At 41.3% G+C, this 12,415-nt stretch overlaps 2 protein-coding genes across 2 annotated transcripts in view; one reads left to right on the forward strand and one right to left on the reverse strand.

The window, feature by feature from the left end:
* Positions 1 to 71: 71 nt before the first annotated feature.
* brcc3 (BRCA1/BRCA2-containing complex, subunit 3) lies at positions 72 to 1,289 on the reverse strand. The gene has a single exon (XM_003977292.3). The coding sequence runs from the start codon at positions 1,218 to 1,220 to the stop codon at positions 438 to 440; it is 783 nt and encodes a 260-aa protein (XP_003977341.1). The 5' UTR covers positions 1,221 to 1,289; the 3' UTR covers positions 72 to 437.
* A 2,501-nt stretch (positions 1,290 to 3,790) lies between these two features.
* LOC101071476 (ras-related protein Rab-27B-like) overlaps positions 3,791 to 12,415 on the forward strand; it is a 28,798-nt gene continuing 20,173 nt past the window's right edge. Inside the window, exons 1-2 of the mRNA XM_011618447.2 lie at positions 3,791 to 3,905; positions 4,007 to 4,113. The gene's annotated coding sequence lies outside the window, so the exon portion shown is untranslated. The remainder of the gene's footprint in view (positions 3,906 to 4,006; positions 4,114 to 12,415) is intronic.

Here is a 12,415-nt window from a genome sequence, read left to right on the forward strand (position 1 = left end):
GTTAGTTTTGTCCTGTCTTATCAAAGAATGCTTGTTCACAATTGAAGGAATTAACATACAGCAAAGTCAGCTAAAGGAATTGAAGGAAAATCAATAATAGCTTTATTCCAACATTTACCTTCATAACACATGAAGTAGTAAGAAAGACAGACCACTGATAAACAGTCTTTATAATCTTAAATGTATTTACATACTGAAGAATCAATCAACTTATTGAGAAAATAATCAACAAATTCTGTCAGATTTACATTGCTTTGCCATGAAAGTATAAACAGCAAATTTTAGATTAAAGCCAGTCAATTTTAAGGCTTGATCCCAGCTTTGGTGAACAGAACCCCCACAACAAAACACGCAAAGTGTTGGGAATCATCTCTGTTTTGAAGGTGGGAAAGCAGCAAAGCAGTAACAGGTCGGTCTTCCCTGCAGGGTCCCCCGGCTCACAGAGCAGCCAGCTCCTGCTGCAGCCTCTCCTTCTCTCGCTGCAGCTGAAGTAAGCTCTGCTTATTCTGCTCCAGTCGGTCCTCCAGCCACTGCAGCAGGGGGCCGCTCACCGCCGACATCTGGCTGCACAGGTTCTTTGTGAACACCGAGCCGTTGTGGATCTTGGTAACAGAGTCAAGGTGCGCCAGACTGTGGATCTTGCGGTAGGTATCCTGCTCCTCCTGACACAGAATCCGGGGCAGCTCCACGGCCGACTCCAAACAAGCCTTGCCAATTGCATCGCGGGGGACGACGTGGATGGGGATCTCCACCCGCTCGTACTCGGAGCCCTTCTGCGCTTGGACGGACTGAAAGCAGGTGTACAGTATCCGGCCTGTCTTCGTGTTCTTGTCCTCGATGAAGCAGGAGAAAATAAGGCCCACGAAGCACTGGTCCAGCATTTGATACATGGCCTGGGTCCTCACGTCAACGTGAGAGGGCCACACGGTAATGTGAGGGTGGGAGTGATACCAGCCCACCACCCGCATCGGCCGGCCTGTGATGTCTGCCAGCCTCTCCGCTTCGGTGGAGGCGGCTGACAGCTGCTCCGGGGAGATCTCCACTCGGTCCTTTCTCTTATCAGAGCGGCGGAGAATGATGACAGAGTGGATGTGAACGATGCGAGTGATTTCCACCTCCCCGATACACAAACCCATCACCTCTTCCTTTTCTGTGCTTAATGCGTGATTCATACACACCAGAAAAGCGTCTGACTCCAGGTGAACCGCGCTCACTGCCATGTTTTACCAGGTTAGCGGAGCTGGTGCGAAAATCCTAACAGCAGAGCTCCACTTCCGCATTGGGACGTGTTACAGTAAAATATTCCGTCAGGCTCAAGTAACGATACAAGGTTCCGGTATATTATTTCTGCAAATGATAATTTTGTTTCTATTTATTTCACTAAAAGTTATTTAAGCATATATTTACATTACATTTGACACAAGAGAGATTGGCCAGAAGTAAAAATAAAAGAGGGTGGAACTTTTTCATTTCAGTAATGATTCAGTCATGTGTTTGTTTATAATCCAGGACAGCAATCAGCTTCCTATAAAATCTATGGTTCTTTAAAACTAAAATGGCAGTTATTCACCAAATATGTAGTGAACTCTGGATCAGCTTTAATGTATATCTGATATCATGCTAAAAAAAAAACCATCTTTCTAACAATAAAAAGTTGCAACCCACTGCATCAAGACGTCACACAGACCAACCAAAATGCAACGTGGACAACGTCTTTACCAAAATGACTGCTAGAGTGTCAAGTGTTTGTGTCCAGAATGACTAAAATCATCCTTTATCACGAATATTGATAAAGGAATATTCAAAATCCATGGATAAACATATTACTAATGTTTTCAGCCATGTTTGTGTTTGCTTTGTCTCTTCACCCTATTCAAATTGGGTTATGTAACTTTTCAGTAGAACATTGTTTGTTTTTCTACCTGCTGACACAGAAATGAAAGGAAAAGTAAACTATTAGAACCTGTGGAATAATCACATATTTCATTTTCAAGGTTAGTTGTTAAATTTGTTGCTTTTATACACAACTGGATATCAAAACATCAAGGTCAGCCTTTGGCTCCTCAGCAGTTTTCCACTGGGGTCCCCCAAGGTCCAGTGCTGGGGCCGCTGCCATTTGTCATATACATTTTCACTGGTGTCTATGGTGAAGCAGTTCCGGATTGTCCAGAATGTTGTACCACGTCTGGCATGCAAATCAACCCACTGCTTCTCGAGCTCCTCTGGCTACCTGACGCTTCCCATATTACGGTAAATTCGTCTCTTTTGATGACCTACAGATTACTAGCTGGATCTGCTCCCTCTTACTTTAAAAATTTCGTTTCAGCCCTCTTCTGCAAAGCCAAAGGACTTAATGAAGGGCACAGTAGTGTACAGGCACAGCAGTCCAGACTGTTTTCATACCTTGTTCCCCAATGGTGGAACAACCCTATCATCCTGCCAAAGCTCTTGAAGAAACAACTCATCTGAGAACACCTGCTCTGTTAAAGCACTTGTATTTCTTATCCCCTCTTCTCACTTCCTCTCTTTATTACTCTCTCTTGTTTATATCCCTCTTCACTCACTTTTCATTATTCAGTACTGGTAGATGGTAGTTGTATGAGGTAGTTTAAGATTGTAAGCTGGTATTTTATTTACATAGGTCTCAACTTCATTGTAGCTCAATTGAATCTCTCACTTTCTGTAAAATGACTAACTGTAAGAGAGGAAATGGGTATTGTGAATAAACGTTGATGTTTCCATGGCAACAGTCATGCTGTTAAAAAACGCATTGACATCAGTCAATTGTGCCCAACGCATCACATTATCAAAAGAGACCAAGACAAATTAGATATATCACATGATTACATTCCTTCTTCAGTGTCTGTTGTTGGCATATTATGTGTTTGCAGAACCGAATTGTGTCTTAATTAATTTACCAGTTTGGTCAAAACTTTTTAGAGGAATAATTAAAGGCCATTTAAGACCACCGGACTCCGCAAAAAAATACTTTTATTCTTATTTTCTGTTCAAATTTAGTTCTATAAATTATCGACCCAGTATTTGTTTTTCCACCTGTTGAAACGGAAGTGAATAAATGGCGGTGCTAGGACCCGGTGGGATCCTCTTATTTTCCAGGTTAGGCGCCAAATTCCTTGCCTACTTACATACAATGCTGCCTTCAAAAGTATAGTAATTTTTATAACTCTAATGCTGCTTCGAATGTCTGCTTTGTTTAAATTGTAAATATATATATATATATATATTTCTCGACTTTAGTTAATTTAGCCTATACTCGCTGACAAAAATGCTACATAAAGGAAAAGTTATTGTGTGAGAAAATGTGCTTAATGTAAATCATCTTATTTATCTAAAATAAACCAAGACACAATGATATTAAAAATATCGTAATGTAAATCATCTTATTTATCTAAAATAAACCAAGACACAATGATATTAAAAATATCGTAATATTATGTAGTCATTTCTATTTAACTTGCTGTACAATATCGCCAGTATTGAATATAAGGACATTAATAGGAGGAAATGAAGATTTACTCAATTGTAAGTTAATTTATTTGCCAATATTTGCAAAGCTCTATGTTTTTTCTCAATATGGTGGACATTATTTTAAAAGAAGTGGCAGGCAGATTGTCATAAAATTCAGTATAATTAATCCTGCAGTAAATTGTGGAAATACTCATTGTGAATCTTGCGTAAGTAGTTCAGTTTAAATTACAGAGCTTTGTCATAAAATCTGTTAAACCTTTTCAGAAATTCTTGAAAGACAAACACCATTGAATGGACTGAAGCGGAAGCACCTGTTAGCAGACTAGTAAAAAGTCCGAGTATTCACAAACGCATCAGGAGCGTCAACCCTCCACCCCAGGAGGAAGAAGAGCCACATCCAAGAGACTCTCTGGAAGGTACGTCGTTCACCACCACTTCCCACCGTCTTAAAACGCCTGGGACACCTGTGCACCGGGCCGGTTTGGTGATCTCTGCGCCTGTTTTTCTTCTGCACCAGGACTGTAGGAGACATGCGACGTCTCGGAGGAGGTGGAGACGAACTGGCCAAGCAACATCAGCAACAGTCCTGAGAAGAGGATCTGAGTTTGCATCTATCAAGGAAAGGTAAGAACCAGCGAGGAAAGAAAGAAATGAGGCCCGAAAAAGCTTCAGGATGTGGCCATGTCGCTCTCTTGTGCGGTAGTTGTGTGCTGGTGCGTTTCGGGGTCGTTCCCAGCATCAGTAAAATGCGTTCGCTATGAGTCATAGCCCAGCGCAGGGTCCGTCGGAGGAGCGGCGACCGTCTGCAGCTCTGAAGACTCGGGATCAGCCGCTGCGCGCACAACGAGCTGCACATTGACCGTCTTTAAGCAAATGATTGCGCACTATTTACCTGCGACTGTCACCTGTCACGGATTTAACATAAGTGTAGGTTGTGGTTTCTGTGTTTTGGTTGGAGTGTATGACAGGTTTAGAAATACATTTACTTTTCATTGGCAACTGCTTTGACGTAGTCCCTATTCACTTAAAGAATCTGTTAAAACATATATTAAATATTTTGCACTAGAGTTTTTTTTTAAAAAATCAACAGATGATATTTAACCCATTCTTGCCTCTCAACTGCATGAGAATGAGAAGCAAAATGTGGATTAGTAAAATGCTTGTTAAGTTTAAACTTTCTCGGTGCCCTTATTCCGTGTGCACCATTTTTAAAGTCGTGTTTTCACGGACTTACTGTGAAAACACATTTAAAAAACAAAAACAAACTCGAGCTAAATTTAATAACATAATTAGCTCAGAAGTAACAGAATATTTAATTTGGGCTGTAAATAATGATGAGATTATTAAAGTTATGTCAGGTACAGTTATCACAAACCATGATGGATGTGTGAATCAAGCATTCATGCATTCATGCTTTTGTTTGCAGCAGGATTATTGTAAGTGTGTTTACAGCTCTAGCTCTTCTAGAACGCTGCAGTAGAATGCTGGAACATATTACACCTGTGCTTAAATCATCCCACCTGCTGCCTGTGTGTCAAACATCGAGTTTAAAATCTCACTACTTGTCTGTGAAGCACTGAATGGTCTTGGGCCTAAATACACTTGTACAGTTTAAAACGCCCGGACCCCTCAGGAAGAGTCTTATTCAGTGTTCTCAGGGCCACAAACAAACAAGATGAAGCAACTTTTAGTTACTACGATCCTCTTCAGACCTTCCAATACATAATACATTTTCCTTATATTTTAAGATGTTATAATATACTTCTTTCTGGCTATTCTATTTGCTTTGTTTCAATTGTAAAGCACTGTGAATGGCCCCGTGTCTGAATAGTTTTATAGAAATAAAGAAGCCTAATGGATGGACATCAATGCTGGTGGGAGGACGCCCAGCACATCCAGCCCTATGCAGCTGTAGGTCAGATCCTGAGCAGATTCCCAGGTCCGTGGTCCCTTAGGAGGTCAGGGGCTGTTTGCTGTCTCATAACTCAGTTTGTCAACAAAGAGGGAGATGAGATAATTAGTGGAAGCAGCCTTTATTGGCTGCATAATAACCTGTGCTGGCAGCTTATTTGTTTCATGTCTTTAATTATCTGTCCAAGTTGATTTCTCGATTAATGGACTTAAGATGGAGATTTCAGAGTTTATTTGTCGAGTTATGATTAACTAAATGGTATAAAAAAAACTATTTTTAATGTTGTGGTCACTGAGCAGTGCAGCTTTCCAGTAATCTTCCTTCTGGCTGGATTTTTCTGTGTTTAAGGTGGATATTAGGAGTTCGTCACATGCATCCCCCTGCTGTTTCCGACAGCCCATGCTCTTTCAGGCAGATGCCGGGGGAGGCAATCTGGGGCTGCGTTTACAATGTTAATGGAAACTACAGCTTGATTAGCATTTTGGTGTGTACTCACTGCTGTGTAAAACAATTAACGTGTTAGTTATGCTCCAGACAGATGCTGCATGTGGATAGACACGCTTATTTGGTTCATCACTGAGCTACAGTAACGTTCAGTTTAGAATCTTAAATCTACGGAAAAACCCAGACTCGTTAATATAAACGCTGGTATAAGCCGAGGGAAATATTGCTCAGGATAATGTGCTCAGACATTTCCTTTCAACTGTAAATTCTACGTAAGTCCTTCTGGTATTTCTGCTGGCGCAAGTGTGAATAGAGCATAACTGTCATGTGGTATATTAGTGTTTTAGACAGCTTTTTATCTTGATAAGCTGATCTAAAAGTGACAAAGAATGACAAAAACCCAAAAATATGAAAGCATGCCATTATTTAATATTATCATAGTGCTACTAGTAAACCTTGCTTTGGGCTTGAGCATATATTTATCAGAAAACGTCATTTTATGATTACTCACTATTGTTATTACTTATTTAGCTGTTTCCCCTGATGACACACTGTCAGCCACACTGAAGTGAAACCAAAGAAACCAAAATTACAAGAACTGATGTCTGTTGAGTCATTTATGCGGTACAAAAGTGGCATAAATGAGGAGAATGAGGTGAAAATCATTATGTGGATATTCTGGCAACATTTTGGCAAATGTGGGGCTGTTTGCTGAGAAGTGGCTGACCAAAAGCTCCAAAGTCTTTTTGCAAATCATTTATGGTGACAGGATATTTTATAGTGGGCTTGAGTTGGGTTAGCTCCATCTTCTCAGTACTTAGCATTGCTGGCTGCACCACAGAAACAAGCCTCAGGAGTCACAGGCAAATCATCTGAATACAGCTGACCTTTCATATCTTTGTCATCTTGCTTTATCATGAAATGTATCAGCAGTTTCCATGGCAATGAAAATCACCCAGTGTCCAAAGAAAATCAAATCCTGCTCAGGTTTGGGGGTTTAATTTACTAATTCTCTCACCTTTTAACTTTTAACTTGACTAGTGACTGTTTATACCAAACACTTTTTCTTCCTTCCTGTTTGTCTGTCTGTCTGCCTGTCTGTCTGTCCAGCTTTCTTTCCTCGCCATGCTGCTCACCCACTGTGTATTGACCGTAAAGCAGCAGGATTAATCCTTCCAAGATAAGGACATGACTAAGTTTCCTCCTGATGACCCAGTTCTTTCTGAAGAAAGTCTGGTTTAATTTCTTTCTGAATAATGTTTTGCCTCTCATATATTTTAGTGGCTGGGTTCTGACATCAGAACTATTACTTATCATTCAGAATGAGACAGCTTTATCAGTCGACAACACCTGTGAATAAACACCATCCAGAACCTGTGTGGCAGTACTAGGAAGCAACAAGTGGACGGACGGACGGACAGCCAGCCAACCAGGCAGCCAGCCAGACAGGCAGACAGACAGAAATGTGCCTGAAACTCACCACTGTAGTCCTGCTGCTGGGCAACAACTGGAAAGATGGGGACCAGTAACAGTTGCTGCTGAGCTGAAAGGATCCTTTCTCCGTCCCCCACCTTTTCCTTCCACTGTGGCTCCGTGTAGTAGGCGAGTAATGCTGTTAAATATGCTGCTTCACCTTTGGAGCTCTGAGAAGGAAGATCTGCCAGTTTCCAGCAAGTTTGATATGACAAGAATATATTTTGGCATGGAAATATTTATCTGGGTTTCAATCTTAAATTGAAACTTTGAATGTGAAATATGGAGAATATATTTAAGATTTTGTACATATTTATATGTAAAAAAAACACCTACAGATAAATAAAAACCTTTAGTTGTAGTGTGATTTAGCACCCTGTGTTATTAGCAATCATGCTGTTGTCAATAACATTTATAGAAGAGATCACTCTGAAAATGACTCGCAGTCCCAGTTTTGAGCAGCAGCCCGCCCACCCGTGTTGTTCTCAAGCGTGAGGATGGAGATGCAGTGACACATTAAGGTTAATGATTTGATCTGGAGTGTGTTGTTCAGTGCGTCCAGTTGCTCTTTGTGATTTACAACCAGCAGAGTGGCGGAGGAGAAGAACTGCAAGGGAAAAGACGTGCCGTGTTTTAGTCCACAGCCTTTTATTTCACTTACATGTCCAACATCAAATAGACCCTCGTGTTGATTGAGGACTTGTCTTTCACATGCCTCTGTTGACCTGAGTTTAGTCAGTAATTAATGATTATCGATGCATATCAACATATGGCTGCCGGATGAGATCAGACCTCAGATTAGGGGTCAACGTCCCTCCAGAAACATCACCAAAATGTGCTAATCTGTTCCTTGGTCCATTATCAACATAACCTTCCAAGTTATTTGACTAAAATAACTCCAGAAGACAGACAGGCAAGCATGCAGAAAGACAGATAAAGGGCAGCTGTCACATAACCTGCTTGGTGGAAGTAGCTAACTTTCCAAACAGGTCACTGCAAGATCAATACTAAGAACGTGGGGAACACAAGTTTGCTGCTGAATGTGCTGGCAGATTAGAGCCGAAATCATGAGTTGACGGTTGCATCAATAAAGAGACTGTTGTGTCCCCTGCCTCCTAAATGCTAGGATTAAGCCTTCTCTTCCTCTCATAAGATCGGATCAACATGCAGCATTCTAATGACCTATGGAGCAGAGGCCCTCGGTGGTCTGGGTGATCTTTAGGATTTATGGCTGTTGTTTCTCCATCTTTAGACTCTGTAAACATGGAATCAGCCAGAGGAGGATCTTACGCCACATTAATCCCCTAAACTGTTTTTAATCCTAATATTAATCAAGGACGTTAAAGACAGTGGTCTATATTTGAACATTTACTCCTTTCTTCTTTTTTAGTTCATTTTTGATTGGTCGCAGCTCATCTCATCACTGACTATAGGGTAAAAGCAATTTTGAAAAAAATGAACAAGAAGGCATAGAAATATAGCAAAGTATGAATGTGTTTAACAAATGAGAAGAAATAACTGAAGTCTAACTTGGATGTTTGCCTGGACACAAAGTAAAATCAATAAGCCCTGATTTGCAGTTTACTATGCAAAAAAAGATGGAAGTAAATATTTTTTGCTGACAGATGTTATCCTCTGCCGTGGAAATAACCTGGAATAGCCTCGCTCCGGCTGTCCCGAGAGTGACGTTGCTGCAGCAAATGCTCCAAGTGAATTAAGCATGTGAAGTTTTCTGTTCAGTCTCGGTGGTTTTGCAGGACATGCTGTGAGTCTTGCTGTTGTCTCCTCGGCGCTGCTGGCCTCTGCAGTGCAACTGTTCCCTCTGCAGCCATTGTTCTCCGCTGCTGCCCCCTCCCCCAGGTTGACAGCAACCAGCAGAATCAATCGCGATCCCTACAAGTGTGTAATTTCTGGCATTAATCATGCCTGCTTGAATGTGAGAGCACTTTCTCTTTACTGTCTTAATTCACTTAAGCACATGCCAATAAGGAGACACCTTGCAGATCCTTTTTTTTTTTTTTTTTTTCCCATCCAGTTTCTGGCCATGCTCTATGACCACTGCTATGAGTTGCTCAGTCACTCTACAGTGTAGAGTCTACACTGAGTGCTAATTAATTAGGACATCTTTTCCTTTTGCAGCACCCTGACAGCCCTGCTACATCAGGGTTTTTAGGTATGGCTCTTTATCCTACCTGTACTAACTAATGTTACAGTTTGCGATTGGTAACAATGTAAATCACAACTTAGTTACCATATCGGTTGGTGGTTTTGTAATGGCTAAAGTAGTGTAACTGATGGTGTCATATAGATGCAACCTGTCATTTGGCCGATGCATGTTTAGAGAGAGACTAAACAATATATATAATGGGTCTACATGAAGAGGTTCAATGCGTTGGAATGCAGGGAAGTTTATTGCATGAGAAAATGGGGAGAGCAAAAAGAAGGGAAGGACGAGAGTGAGGGAGGAAAGGCTAGTTGCCTGGTGACGGAGGCAAAAGGACCAAGAGGAGGGAGAAGGTGAAGCAAGGAGTGAAAATGAGGAGGAGGAACACTGTTGAGTTGTTTTTCAAGTGTGAAGAGTTACTGGTCACGATGCTGCAGCCAAGCCTGCCGTCCTTCTTCTGGCTCTCTGAAGAGCAACGTCTGCATGCTGTCTTTTAGTCATTTTGGCCATTAATTGTTGTATTGAGGGTGTGCAGAACTCCGCGGGGATGGTAGTCATGTGGAAGCTGGCTTAGATTTGGGTCAGTGATCCTGTTTTCTTTGAATCCTCTCATGTTTTATTTTGATCCTGGCTTTAATAAAAGATCAACCTTGTTTCTTCCCGCGGGCTGAAAATGTATAGGTGGATTATCTCTCTCTAATGACATCATTAGTCATCTTGAATTATTAATAACCCTGTTGTTCATGTAGTTCACAAATAGAATGCAATGAAATTATTATTTTTATGTCTTTTTACAATTTTTGGCATGAATAAATAAAATCCATAAATGGAAGTGCGTGACAGCCTGAGAGCCTTTTGGCAGCCTTTAAACTCACCGCCAGCCTTTCTGTGTGGCTTGGCCTCTCTCAGGTGCTGTGAGAGGGCCCACAGGTCCTACTGCGGTGATGCTCACTGGGTGTGGCTGTAATGTGTGAAGGGTAGACTCACTCACAATTACCAGCAGTTCTACTCTGATTGATGGTTAGGTAAGGGGTTCCTTTGCTTCCTTAGAGAAATATTCTTATGCCTATAATAATGACTTTCATTTCTTAGATGTTTCAATTTTTCTGGATTTAATAACCAGTCTTTGGTATAGAAATAGACTCTCCGGCCACTTTATTAGGTCCACCTTGCTAGTCAAAGGTTGGACCCCTTTTTGCCTTCAGAAATACCTGAATTCTTCATGACATGATTTCAACAAGATCTGGGAAAAATTCCTCAAAGATTCTGGTGCTTATTGACACGAGAAGATCACAGACTTGCTGCATTCTGTCGGTTCCACATCTATGATGTGAATTTCCTGTTCCACCACATCCCCAAGGTGATCTACTGGACTGAGATCTGGTGACTTCAGAGGCCACTGTACAGTACAGTCAACCCATTGTCCTGGTCCAGAAAACATTTAGAGATGATCTGAGCTGTGTGACAGGGTGCACCATCCTGCTGGAACTAGCCATCAGAAGATGGTCCACTGTGGTCATAAAGGGATGGAGATGGAGCAACACTCAGGGAGGCTGCAGCATTTAAACCAGGTACTGAGGGGCCCAAAGCGTGCCTAGAAATATCCCCCACCATTACACCAGCAGCACCAGCCTGAACCCTTGATACCAGGCAGGATGGATCCAGGCTTTTATGTTATTTACACCAAATTCTGAAACAACCATCTGAAGGTTGCAGCTGAAATCGACTTATCGGACCAGGAAATGTTTTTCTGTTGTTCTATTGTCCAGTTTTGGTGAGTCTTTCTGAGGTAGCCTCACCTTCCTGTTCTTAGGTGACAGGAGGAGCACTTGTGTGGTGTCCTGCTGCTGTAGCCCAGCTCCTTCAAGGTTCAAGGTTCAAAGATAGTGTTCCACATCCAGTTATTTAATCTGAAGCAACAAAGCTTCCCTAAACTATGTATCACTATCTTAACACTAATAAAAAAGTGTATATTTGAATGAGTTTCTCTTCTGCCAACATCGCACAAATAATAGGCGCTTAGTGCTGGTCTTACATTGAGACTCCCTCTTTTATTCGTCCCTTGACTTGTTCGGTTTTTCATCCTCCCACTCTTCTGCGGTTTGTCCTCATCTTTTCTTTTCCTTCTTCCTTCTTCCTTGAGAGTTTTAGTGCTGAGATCAAACGGTGATGGTTTTCCTCTCACATTGCTATGGGATGTGTCCTCAGTGGACTGTGACAACACTGCTCTGGTAAATACCCAGGAAACAAACAGAACGGTCGCCTGGCTGCTTATTAAAAACAATCTGTAAAAATCTGAAAGCATAAGGTGCCTATGCTGTTGTGTAACATTTTATATTGTATCTTTTATGTCTGACTATTAAATGCTAACACTACAGTGCTACACACACATGCTAACAGTTTGAGGCTGGAGACTCATATTTTATTAAATTGCCTTGTTATTGTTGGCTTCTCTCTGTGACTTCTTTTTTATCATCCATATTTCTTTCAGAGAACCTTGCTCGTATGCATTTATGGGATATGGATCGATCCTGTCGGATCGTAACAACGTGGCCAGTGGATATCATTTGAAAAAGGAATGGTAGCTGCATTTATGATTCCTGTCCTGCTGCATAACTGTTCACGTTCATGTCAGACAGAAATGTTACCTGACTATTATGGGGCATAAGAGCTGTTCAGCTGAATGAAGCATCACAGCCAAATAGACATTGTTTAGTTTTGCACATATTTTTAGGATTTTACTTTTGTTTTTGTCTATTTTTAGCTGCAAAGGCAATTTTGATGGGGGCGGGGTGCCTTCATTTACTGATTATAAATAATTAATCAGCCTGACAAAAGATTTAAAGCTAATGTGAAATAGTAAAGGTATTTTTAAAAATGCATCCATGTTAAAGCATAACAGCAGCCACCAGGATTAAAAAAGTACCGGTAGA

This window comes from Takifugu rubripes, chromosome 6, assembly GCF_901000725.2.
Source record: "Takifugu rubripes chromosome 6, fTakRub1.2, whole genome shotgun sequence".
NCBI classification, from domain to species: Eukaryota; Metazoa; Chordata; class Actinopteri; order Tetraodontiformes; family Tetraodontidae; genus Takifugu; species Takifugu rubripes.